The sequence below is a fragment of the Falco rusticolus genome, chromosome 8 (genome assembly GCF_015220075.1).
Source record: "Falco rusticolus isolate bFalRus1 chromosome 8, bFalRus1.pri, whole genome shotgun sequence".
Lineage (NCBI taxonomy): Eukaryota > Metazoa > Chordata > Aves > Falconiformes > Falconidae > Falco > Falco rusticolus.
In genome coordinates this window covers 56,463,000-56,475,848 of record NC_051194.1, presented here as the reverse complement: position 1 = coordinate 56,475,848, position 12,849 = coordinate 56,463,000, and the positions used below count along the sequence as shown (strand labels likewise).

Below are 12,849 nucleotides of genomic sequence, written 5' to 3'. Positions count from 1 at the left end.
TTTCAGTTTGGTAAGGTCTTGAAGGGAACTGAAATGATGCTGTGAAAATGGCATGGCTGGCTCCTGAGAAGCTCATTTCGGGGTGCTTGACAAAGCAACCTCTTGCCTGCTGGGCTCAGGGTGGCAAAATCACTTGTGAAATGTAATGTGTTTGCTTCAGCTGTTTATACTGAGATGTGATGTAAATAAATACAGCGTGAGATTACTGCATACTGGTATATCTGTATTTCAGGTATCAGCGGGTACCGAGTGACCACTGCTCCTACCAATGGGCAGCAGGGCTCTACCTTGGAAGAAGTAGTAGGTGCAGATCAGACCACCTGCACCTTTGAAAACCTAAACCCTGGTGTGGAATACAACGTCAGTGTTTACTCAGTCAAGGACGACCAGGAGAGTGTCCCCATCTCTGAAACCATCACACAAGGTAACAGAAAGTTGAGCAGCAGTTTCAGCTACTCAAAGTCAAATTGCTGAGCCTGGAAGCTCTGCGTTGCAGAGCTCCTGTTAGCCTGATGGCAGCGGGCTTAGACTTTATATTTAGTCTTAAGAAGATGAATAGCCATGTACCGCCAAGCGACAGAGCAGTTTTTATACCCGTGACTTCTTTGCATGGGAAGCCTGCCTAGTCTTTCAGCAGGGTGGTGGTAAAGAGATGGATCTGTTGTATCAGTACACTGAGCTGGAGAGCAGCAGAGTTTTAACTTGGCCTGGCAGTGCCCCAGCATCTGGAGCACAGCTGGTGGAAATAGGCGAAGAGGGGTATGAGTGGGAAGCAAGCACAGGAGAAATTTTGGCAGTAATAGTGGCAGAAGATCACTTCAGCACAATGGAGAAGAAAGCCAAGATTAAAAGGTCCATCACTGTAGCACTTCTGGGACACAGAGTGGTGCGTGCCATCTCACATTACATGCTGCGATGACTGCAGAACTACCTTTGTAACCACAGTAGCGAATGAATATGCATCTTCCCAAATGGTTTCATTTCATTTTCCTTTGTGAGGGCTTTGTTTGTTTTTGTTTCTGCTCAGCCCTGAAATGATGCCAGCTACTGTGTTTGCTTGCTTTTATAACACTGCTTTAAAATTTCTGTGCTTCACTGAAGTGCTGTATGCTCCCTGGGGGTGAACTAATACTGTGATACTGCATAATTAAAGCAGTAATAGCTTTAGCCCTTTACCATCTTCTGGTAGGGGAAAGCTAAGAATGTATGTCTGGCTTTTAACACTCTTTAAAGGTGATATGGTACGTGCATTCCATGTGGATAAACAATGATTTTACAGAAAACTGGCATTTTTTTGTATCTATTCTGTAAAATAAGTCTTTTCCTAGAAGGATGTTAAAATACAACATAACTACTATTATTAAAGCCAGCCTTTTGCGATATTACTGTCCCATAATTCCTTTTGAAACTAGCTTGTAATGATCCAACAGAATGGATACCAAGTCCTGCATCTTTGACTCACATGCTGGTGTCTGATCCGGAGTCATTAGCTCCCACTGATTTCAGGATCACCCTGCTGAAGTTACACAGCCAAATCTTGTGCTTAAATCAATACTGATCTATTGACTTGAGCAACTGAGGGTTTGGCCACTGTCTTTTAAAGATGCATCTAACATCCCCCACTCCCTGACGAATTCTGTTGGTCCTAACATGCAGGAAAAGAACAGCTTTGCTAATAGGAATAATATCAAGAGGGAGGACAGTCACAGCTGTGCTTCTTTGCCATACAGAAATTTAGGCAATATCTACAAGGTCATTGAAGAGGATCGTTATTCATTGGATCAGTTCTGAGACTGAACAATTTAGCCAACAAATCAAGTCAGCCTCTTAGCCACATCATGTGCTGGGCATGAATATGGAGGAGTTGTCACTCTTACAGAATTCTTATTATTGAAAGTTCATTTTTAACCATTTGCCATCTTTCCAAGAAAGTGTTTTACTACTCACTATTCCATATCATCTGTTATTGGCACAAATATTGCAGCAGCTAGGGGTAAGTAGAACTTGAGGAATTCTGGGCCAGGTCCTCAAGCAGTTACACAGATATGAGACTTTTTTTTCCAAGTCCAGTGTAAATAGTTTGGTTAGTGGATGATCTACCCTGAAGTTTTGTGATGGCTCTCACCAGCTAAGGTGTAGTCTGATTTAGCCTCCTCAGATGGGTGGATATTTTCATGATTTTTATGATCCCAGTGATAAAAGTTAGACTTACCACTCGAGCAAACCAAAAATTTAGAGGGTCAATCGACTTATTTCAGAGGAGTTGTTTTATTTATATGCTAATAAACTTAGATCTCTTGTTTTCTACCTGAAAAAAAAAAAAATTGGGTATGTTTTTTCCGTTTCTATTTTAATCAGAAAATGACAGGTCTTTATGGCTCACCATTGCTCAAAGTAAATTTGTTGCAAGTGCCTCTTGTAGGTCTTTTTGGAAATTGTATGTCTAAAGTGGAAGTGCATTGTCTCAGGGGATCAGAGTTTTGGCTTCTGTCTGCCCAGGGAGGCAGATGGAGACTGCATTGAAGGGTACAATAAAAAAAGGGGGGAAAAAAACCCAATCCAAGCAACCAAAAAAACAAACACAAAACCCAAACCACCAAAAGACCCCCTTTTCCTCCAAACCCCAAGAGAAATTTTGCATATCACCGCAATTGCTTCTGAAGTTCTGTCAATGTTAATAGTGATGAACACTGCTTTTTTTCTCCCTTGTCTTTCTTTTGCCTCCGTATGTCTTTGCCTTTCCCGTTTGCTCTTTAACTCATTAGAGGTGCCCCAACTCACTGACCTAAGCTTTGTTGACATAACTGACTCAAGCATCGGCCTGAGGTGGACCCCGTTAAATGCCTCCACCATTATTGGTTACCGCATCACAGTAGTTGCGGCAGGAGAAAGTGTCCCTATATTTGAAGATTTTGTGGACTCCTCAGTAGGATACTACACAGTCACAGGCTTGGAGCCGGGCATTGATTACGGCATCAGTGTAATCACACTCATTAATGGCGGAGAGAGCGCCCCTACCACTCTGACACAGCAAACGGGTGAATTTTGAAAACTTCTGTGTTTCATGACATGGACGGTGTTTCATGCTGTCACTGGCTGTCGGGATGATGGGGCTTTGTCTAAAGAGGGATCGAGCTGCTCACTGCGGGGAAGCCAGACAGACCCAGCTTGCTACTTTTTTGAAATGGCAGCTGGGGACAGATATGCACTCCTCAGTCTTCTAATTTGAGGTATTTTAATACTGTGAATGGCTGCAGACTTGCCAGGCTCATTCACCTTCTGCTGTTCAGATTTCCAGCATCCAGTTGGAATAAAGAGCATGAAACATGAACTGTATATTCACCAGACTTTTAAACTGTGATTTCCCCAAAATAAGAGTGCCAAAGGGTGGAGCAGTTCAGCAGACACCCTCCAGCCTCAATAGCTGTTTGAGCTTCCAGCAGTCTGTTGCAGTGGTGGCCCTGCTCTTTCCACAATGCCCCTAAGGATGCAGATGAAACGCCACTCCCTGGGTACATGCCACTGACAGCCATGCCACACCGTCAAGGGTCTCTATAGTGCATGAGCAGAAGGCGAACTGAAAGCTGGTTCTTGCATGAAATCCTATTGTGTTTGAAAATCCTGAGGCTGTAAATCCTTTGACACAAGTAGAAGTAGAGTCGTAGGAAATTAGTGATATACCCTCTCCTCTCCTATGTCTGCATGTATGAATTCTAGATGAGATTACTTTTCCATCTGTAATCCGCTGTATGGCAACTTTAAACCTCTCTTGGCTCTGCATCTGTAATATGAAATCCAGCTGCAAGAAGCACGTTACTGAAACTTGCTACCTTGTTTTCAAATTAGCCCCGGAGGGTATATTTAAACTATTGGGAATTGCCAAGAGGTTAAAGGAGCCTGACAGTGGTACAGACATATTTTGCTCTTAACTGTAGTGGAACCAAATGTAGTTTAGAAGTCTGTTTGCATGGGTCTGCCACGGTAGTCTGTTATGCATGAGATACTTTCTTTGGTGATTCCCTGAACGTACATCTTGATAAACTTTTATGAATCAGAGAACTAAGGAATATATGTTCTTTGCTATGTAGCTGTGCCTCCTCCCACTGATCTCCGCTTCACTAACGTGGGGCCCGATACTATGAGAGTGACTTGGACTGCACCAACTTCCATCATGCTGAGTAGTTTCTTGGTGCGCTACTCGCCTGTGAAGAAAGAGGAAGATGTTGCAGAGCTGACAATTTCACCCTCAGACAACATGGTGGTCTTAACAAGTAAGTGGGTTGGCTACATAAATGGAACAAATGAGGCCTTTTATACACAACATAATAAAAACTGCTTACTGTAAGTGTAGCTGACCAAATTCTCAGCTGAACTAAGCTGATGTCAAAGTAGTCTCAAGCTCACACTGAATGGGGTTTGGCCACTTGCTTTACCCAAGTTAAAGCCAAACTACAGGAAAGGTTTTCCTATCAACCCAAGGACAGTGATGAATCAGGCTACAGGCCAATTGCATTGATTTGCAGCCTGGTTAGGTATTAAGATAAATACATGTTACTTGCCTGGTTTGCCAAAAATGTCAAGGACTTGCAGTGCAGAGGTTTGAGGAGAGAATCAGAATGGGCAAAAGGTCGTTGCTCCTTTGGCTTTGTATGCTTGGGACAAGAAAATAAATACTGTTCGGAGCCTTATAGGACACGGCAACAAAGCACGGGCATTTTCAAAAGGTGACAATTTTTGGTGGTGCAAAAGCTGTATTATGTTTGAAGGTTTTTTTCTCTGTCCTAGAATCAGGTTGGTTGAGTGAGAGACAATAACCACTTTCAGGATAAGAGATCAGATCTGGGGCTCGTCTGAGTTAGAACAGCTGTGTTGAAAATCCTTGGTGTTATTCCAGTTTATGACAGCTAAAACTTTGGCCTGGTGCATAACTAGACTACTAGATAACTAGAAAGGACCTTGTAGAAAAATAATTGCTTCTAGTCAGTCTCCACAAACTAATGAAGCAATAATACAGGATACCATGCTCCTTCAGGCTAAAACATTGCAAGCAGCTATAATGCACAAAAAAAGGAAATTATTTAAATATCTGACTATCCTGGAGGCTGAGATCTTCTGTCAAGCAAAACCTGATTACCTCCCTTAAGAAACACAGTTAAAAATTTGTAGGTTGAGTGACTTGTAGCTATTAGTAAAGAAATAGGTCTAAACTCCTGTACTTGAACTCCACAGATCTGCTCCCTGGTACTGAATATCTGGTGAGAGTCTACAGTGTTTCTGAGCAACATGAGAGTGCACCTTTGTCTGGAATCCAGAAGACAGGTACTTACATGCACCCTGAGACACATGTTCAGTTAATGCTGTCCATTAAGTATTCATTAATGGGACCTTGTTGCTCTTTCTTGTGTATTGCCACCTTGTTGATGGGTCATCGGCTAGATATCAGAGAGCAAAGCAGATGCACGCCTTGGGAAGTACTACAAAATTTTGCACTTTGTTATGTCTGAGAGCCAGAACTTCTGTTGGTTTTAAACAGAGTGTTGTAGCTCCTAGTGTGAATGTACCAATAGGGACTGCCTGAGCACAAGCCTAGGCAGAGCCTATCAAATCTATCACCCAGTCTTGTTTCATAACCGTGTAACAGTTTGCTGGTCATGTGCATTGTTTTATGCTGTGTTGTCTGTGTGTGCTGTACAATCTTTTCCTACAGTTGCATTCCACTGTTTGTTTATCTCGCTTTGAACCTGAACATGTTTGTTTAGTTCTGTGGCTGAACAGCATTTAGCTGAGGATCTGGCAATGCGATGGTACTAAGCTTAATGAAACATGGCAGTGGTCATGATGGCCAGCAGCTTGGTTGAGCTCAGGCTCTTGTCTTTTTGAAATACCCAGGTCTTGATTCCCCCACTGGCCTTGACTTCTCGGATATAACTGCTAATTCTTTCACCGTCCACTGGATTGCTCCTCGTGCCACCATTACGGGCTACAAAATCCGGCATCACCCAGAGCATGGTTCTGGTAGGCCCAAGGAGGATCGTGTACCCCCATCACGGAACTCCATCACTCTTACCAACCTGCTTCCAGGAACTGAGTATGTGGTCAGCATCATTGCCATCAATGGCAGGGAGGAGAGCATGCCCTTGGTTGGCCAACAAACAACAGGTAAGCCTTGAGAGAGCACTGGCTAAAAGATACCGCAAGGATTTTGGGTGTCCTCTGGAACCAAATCTTCCCTACCAGCTGGTGAAACGCTGCTCATGAGGAAGTATCATGTGATACTGAGGTAGGGCCTGATTTAGAAAAAAGTGGGAGGACCCATGCTACTTTCAGATTAAGTCAGATGTCTTTAGGGCCAGCAGAACCTTTTTCATTAAATCTAGTCCAATGTCATATGTTTTTTAACCAGATGCATCACTGGTAGAGGTGCATGCTTTGGGCTAAAACTAAGGCAGATGAGTAGCAGAGGAGCACAGTATGATAGGTGGAATATGTAGCTGATGTACATTAACTGCGTTTAAACTCTCAATTCTCCGGTTTTGTAGTGTCTGATGTTCCGAGGGACCTGGAAGTCACCCCCACCAGCCCAACCAGTCTCATAATTTCCTGGGATGCTCCTGCAGTGACAGTCAGATACTACCGGATCACTTATGGTGAAACAGGTGAGGGCAAGCTGCTATGACCAGTCACAGACCAGAAACTCTATTCTGAGACCATTAGAAAGCCACAGCAAATAGCAAAGGCAAGTCTGACTGTAGCAGACAAAAAACTCTTGTATCTAAGATTCTTGCAGTATATTTAGAGAAGATTGTCAAATATAGGTGTGTTTTTTCATTTTTTTTTTTAAAAGGACAGCAAATCATTTCTTGTGTACCAAAAAGTAGGAGCACCTGGAACATTCCAGTCATTTCAGAGGTGGTGCTGTGTACATATTTCCTTCTTTTCCTTGGGTTGGTTTGAAAAAGACTTAGACCCAACAACCATTGAAATCAACAGGGTCCCGTCTTCAGCCTGGTGCATATAGGATTGTCCCAGTTTTTGTCATGATTTAAAATGTATAACTGAGAAAGCCATTACGTTTCTTTTCCACCCTGTCCTCCTTAGGTGGAAGCAGCCCTGTGCAGGAGTTTACCGTGCCTGGCACCCTGTCTACTGCTAGAATCACGGGCCTCAAACCTGGTGTAGACTACACTATCACTGTGTATGCTGTAACTGGCCGTGGAGACAGCCCTGCCAGTAGCAAGCCAGTCACTGTCACCTACAAAACAGGTGAGACCTGTTTAAACAACAACAAAAAAAAACCCAACATAAAAAAAACAAACCTACCGCTTTGTGTTGGCTTATCCCCGTAAGTTTGTATCGCTGATCCCTGGTTTCTTTTATAAGTTATGGACTATGTTGTAAGCCTGTCATTTTCAGTGGAGCTGTGTATCATAGTGGCCTACCATGATAATGACATGACACAGAAGGGGATCATGGACTTGGACCTTTGGAGGAGGGAGACCCTGTGGAGTCCAAATGGGGATACAAGCAATATCTGAATGCTTATTGCAGAGTGGCAATCCTGTTGGGCTCTCATATCACGGGGTCACTGTTGGCTGAACTCTGGTGCTTCTGGTGCACTGTCATATTATGTGATCCCAATGAGACCTGACTTTATAACTCCAGGACTGTTGTCTCTGATCCTGATCTGGACCTGGATATAGCCTAATCCTGCTTCTACGGTATCTGCAGATAAAGGCACTTAGTAGCCTTTAGAACAATAAAAATCCTCAACTAACATTGATATGAGGCCAGTCACCCACATACTATGGTTAAAGCTTTTTTTGTTCTGGGCTAGCATGAAGGACAAATAAATAGCAACATGTGTTGTCTATTCTAAGATGCACAGCCTAAAAAACAAAGAGCAGAACAAAATTCAGCTAGGAGGCAACAGCGAAGGGAGGGTTTCCTATACAAACATACTCAGAAAAAACTATTTTTGTTGCCCAGAAATAGACACACCATCCCAGATGCAGGTTACCGATGTCCAGGACAACAGTATCAGCATCAGATGGCTCCCTTCGACATCCCCAGTCACAGGATATCGAGTGACAGCTGTCCCCAAGAAAGGACATGGGCCCACAAAAACTAAAAATGTTCCTGCAGGTAAGAGTACATGACATCCTTTGCCTGATCTGTAAATAACGCAAGATGTGACCACTAGAATCAACACTATTAGGCAGTAGGCACATACTTGAAGCCAAATTTTCTCCTGCTTGTACCTTTTTTTGCCATCTTGCTTACTTCATTTGGATCTCATCCAGAAGCAGCTAGGGCAGATTTTTCCCCTGAAAGCTTCAGATTTCTTTGACATCACTGCTGCAAAGGTTTTTTCTTGGCAACTTCAGTGCCTCTGAAAGGCACCTGGATTTCAAAGAAATGCCATTGGATTTTCTAGCATCCGGCAAAACTTCCTCAGAAATCCTTCTGAAGGTCACATAACGTGACCCTTGGTCATAGCATGGACTCGGTCACATATGCTGCAGGCTTGACCTTGTTACCGTAGACCTGCCAAGTCAGCTCTCGGGTTGCTCTCAGAAACACAGTGCGTTTTGTGGGATCAGCAGAGATTAGCACTCAGGGATGCTTGTGGGGTTAACGGTCAGTCTTATCCCAAAAAATGATGAAAGCTGGTCTTTTTATTTTTTCTGCTGTGCTAACCTGCCTTTTTAGCTGTGGGGCCTTCAAGCAGGTACAAATTGCAGATGCCTTGTCGTGCACTGCCAAAGAAGCATAGTGCAAGCAAAAGGCAAACTTTATATGTCAATCTCATCTCATTTTAATGATGTATATTCATGATACAGCTTATACAGGCCCTTCATTCAAGGCTACTTAGAGGCCAGTTCTCCACAGCTTTGTGCAGCTGCCGATGGACTAACGTTATTCTTTTCCTGTCAGATCAAACGGAGGTCACTATTGAAGGTCTGCAGCCCACAGTTGAGTATATGGTCAGTGTCTATGCTCAGAATCAGAACGGAGAGAGCCTCCCCTTGGTTGAGACAGCTGTCACCAGTACGTATTTCACTTCACGGTAACAAAACAAGTGTTATCTATTGATACCTGAATCTGCCATGCAGTATCACATTCCCAGTGAAAGCAAGTGGCAGGTGCCTAGTCTCCAGGAGAATGCAAGGTGGTCTGCCCTGTGTTAAGTTCCATGCACCTAAATTGCAGATGCTGGCAAAAATGCAATCCTCTCCCTCAAACACTGGCAAAATGCAATTCCCCACCCCCCCCCAAAATGCTGTGCTTCTGATTTTCTTTCACTAAAGCCGCAAAGTCTTTTGGGGTTTTGATTGCCATCAGCTAATCAGTGGAAAAAATTGTGCAAAGATCTCTTTTCTGGAGCTAGGTGGCAAAGGTGATTACTGTTAAGGGACTCAGCTAGGCTTGGGAGCACTTGCCCTGTGCAAGGGCGTAAAGGAAACCACATGAGTTTTATCAAGAACTTGGGATGAAGCACTGCAAAAGAAACGACAGCTCAGCCCTCAAATTGCTATATCTGCCTGTACAATACAGCAGTACTACTCTGGACACACAGGGGAGGCAAGAGGGAACATGTAACTCGGAGAGGGATGTCTCTGATGTGAAGTGCCTTTTTCAGGGACACCTCTGGGATAGGGATTTGCATGCATGTTGTTCCTTTGCTCAGGCTCATATTCAAAACCACAGCTCAGCCCCAAATACTTACATAATTGTCCTAAAGACAACAGGAGCTTCTCTGAAGCTTTTCAGGGATGGGAAGAGAGTCCACATCAGTTTCAAGACAACAAACTCCTGGACGAGAGTCACCTTTGCCAACTAGAAAATGTAGAAAATTCAAGACTAATACAACATGGCAAATAAAAGCTGAAATCTTATAGAAAAGCATACTTTGGTTCCAGAATAAAAATGACATGCCAGATCCTCCCATTTTGTGGAACAAATGGGTATAGCTCTGTGGTAGCCACACTAGACTTCTGTGGAACAAGGCTCACTTACCTTGCTGTCTAGCACTGAGTTCCCACCTTGCTAGGAAAATCTGATGAATTGGTCTAATTGGGAATGTGTGTATCACCCAGTTGCACCTGTGGACGTTCCCTGTGCACTCAATACAAAGCTGAAAGGAAGTTTGTTTCTAACTGATTTTAAAATATAATATACTGAGTAATTTGCTTTCTTGATAAGTGTGTTAATTGGAAATCAATTTATGAAAGAAGATAGTGGGACTGATTCTCCTTGGACATGCACTTTGCACAGCAGCTTACAATAGTGAAAAGCAAATGCAGCATGAATTTGAAAAAGTGAAAAGTGAAAAGCAGCAAACTTACTGAGTCAGGTGGGCTGTCTGGCTGCCTTTAGCACTAGCAACCAGTTACTGGCTCTGGTAAAAATGGGTGCTAAAATTCTGGTTTCTTTTTTTCTCTTGACTGCTTTAATGTAGCTTAATGCTGTTAAGAGTTACGTAAAAGGGGTTTCAGTGCAAGGGGATTCAAATACACACAAGGATTGGTGTCGGGCTGCTTTGAAGGTGGTAATGCAAGTCCTTTTGGTTTCAACAAGGCCAAGATTGCATTCCTGCTGTCTGGCACCCACAAAGTCTCAGCCTTATTCTGCACGGGTATAAGCGTATGCGCAAGGTGCAGCACAGAGGAGAATCAAGTACACCCTCTCTCGCGCAAAACCGAAAACTGCTTTGCATGTAATAAAAATGCTTTTTATTTTCCTCACCCACAACCTGCTTTTATCACATAACCTCTTACCGTTAATTTGCCTAACAGACATTGACCGCCCTAAAGGACTAACATTCACTGAGGTGGATGTTGATTCCATCAAAATTGCTTGGGAAAGCCCGCAGGGGCAAGTCACCAGGTACAGGGTGACCTACTCAAGCCCTGAGGATGGAATCCATGAGCTATTGCCGGCCCCAGGTGGCGAAGAAGACACTGCTGAGCTGCATGGCCTCAGGCCAGGTTCTGAGTACACTATCAATATCGTTGCCATATACGATGACATGGAGAGCCTACCCCTCACTGGGACCCAGTCCACAGGTACACCTTTAACTACGCCACCCAGCAGGCCATGGCAGCAGTGGCTTCTGCCCTGTTGGGTAAAGCGTGCTTCCATGCACAACTGGTGGTCCGTGCCGGGGAAGCCCCAGGGGCAGCCAAGGGGATGTGGTTGCTCTTGAGAGATGGCTTAGTCGGTGCTGGAGAGCTGGCTGCCAGTGGGGTCAGCCCACATACACGTTAAGGAATATAGGAAAGATCTGCAGGATTGAAGGAGCAGGTTATAGAGAAAGGAGGGATGTTACCTTACAGCCTCTTAGTCCTCAAGTGGATTAGTGACGTTTGGTCCCTAGTCACGGAGCCTAATTCCTGGTGAACCACCCCCTCACAAAGTTCTTATGTTGGTCTTTAGGCTATGGGGCACCTGCAAGTAGTGGAGGTTACCAACAACAGAGAGATCAGGGCAGCTTTCATCCCCCAGGATCCTCACTGCTGGATGGAGCAGAAGATCAGTGTGAAAGGCTAGGAGATGGTTTAACCCTCAGGTCTTACAGAACCTCTAGATCCTTTGCTGGCACTACCCTAAGTCTGCAGCCCATGTGCATGCCCACACCCTGTGCTCACACCACCTCCACAAGAAGAGGACATGTTCCATTCAGGAGACTCCCTTATATGCCAGTCTGATCCAACTCCATGTAGAATATGTTTAAAATTCCTTTGTGAAAAAGGAGGAAAAAGCTAATTGCTTGCAATAAAATTACTTCCAGCAATATGGCATCCATTGCAAAGCTTCCAGCTTTACCAGACATATCTTTATTACAAAGGTAGCACCTTTGTAATAAAGGTCTCCTGTTTATTGGTGGATGAAAAGTTGGTACCGTAATTCCAGGGGGGTAATGAAGACAGTAGTTCCTAGTGTACAGATCGCTATACTAAACTGAATCAGAGCGCTGTAATGATTGAAACGGCTGGCTGACTACCTGCCAGAAGTACAAATACAGTAATTTTTAAAACCTGCTCTCTGGTTTACCCTTTGTGGGCTGTTCAAAAGTGATTTGAAGTCATTCAAGACTTTCCATTGATGCTCATGGACTTTTGACTGAGCTCTGCGCAAAGCAACAAGGGAGAATTATCTTCTATTTCCACTCTATAAAATTAGAACACTTCACAGCAATATGCTAATAGCGGGCACTACTTTAAGGTATATTGTTCCTGTGTTTACAGCCCAAGGATTACCAACAGTAAGGCAAGAAAATGTTTCAGTGGATGGTCTCTTTACTGCAAACATTTGTTTTTAAAGATATTAGATGTGTTAGCTTGTGAACAGACTCTTGCGTGATGAGCCTTATGGCCACCACAGCTCTGCTTTTCCATTGCCTTGCTCTCTGTGTAGTAATTTACACTTGCATAAGTGGCTGTAAAATGCTTCCCCTCTGCATTTGCAGTATTTTATATCCTCTTTGCAATTTCTGAGCCTGCTTCCTACTTACTTTTGTAAATCATCCATTGTATTTTAGAAATGAACAGATAGGCAAGTGAAGCAGGACTAAACTATTAGCCATGTTATGAAAAGCAGAGACTGGTAGAAGAATTAAAACAGACTGGCCTGCTACAGATTTAAGCACCTCCCAAAGTTTTCACCTTATATCACAGCAAGTGTTGTTACTCATCTGACTTCAGGGTTGAAGCACTGAGATCTCCTTATTTCTGCTGAAGAGTGTTACTGTAGATTTGAGAATCTTCTTCTGAATACCTTGTCCCCTTCCATGGTGCTTTATGCCCGTGTCTGCAGAAGGCACACCACTTTCCTGCCCATATATTTCAG

At 43.7% G+C, this 12,849-nt stretch overlaps 1 protein-coding gene across 6 annotated transcripts in view; it reads left to right on the top strand.

Annotated features, from left to right (window-relative positions):
* FN1 (fibronectin 1) overlaps positions 1-12,849 on the top strand; it is a 55,956-nt gene that overhangs the window by 31,502 nt on the left and 11,605 nt on the right. For 3 of the 6 annotated variants that reach the window (XM_037396432.1, XM_037396433.1, XM_037396431.1), the window contains exons 24-33: positions 233-424; positions 2,766-3,038; positions 4,089-4,271; positions 5,230-5,319; positions 5,890-6,159; positions 6,540-6,656; positions 7,099-7,263; positions 7,987-8,142; positions 8,935-9,048; positions 10,797-11,066. In XM_037396432.1, the coding sequence (XP_037252329.1) occupies positions 233-424; positions 2,766-3,038; positions 4,089-4,271; positions 5,230-5,319; positions 5,890-6,159; positions 6,540-6,656; positions 7,099-7,263; positions 7,987-8,142; positions 8,935-9,048; positions 10,797-11,066 (1,830 nt within the window). The remainder of the gene's footprint in view (positions 1-232; positions 425-2,765; positions 3,039-4,088; positions 4,272-5,229; positions 5,320-5,889; positions 6,160-6,539; positions 6,657-7,098; positions 7,264-7,986; positions 8,143-8,934; positions 9,049-10,796; positions 11,067-12,849) is intronic. The other 3 variants (XM_037396435.1, XM_037396434.1, XM_037396436.1) reach the window with 3 other exon arrangements.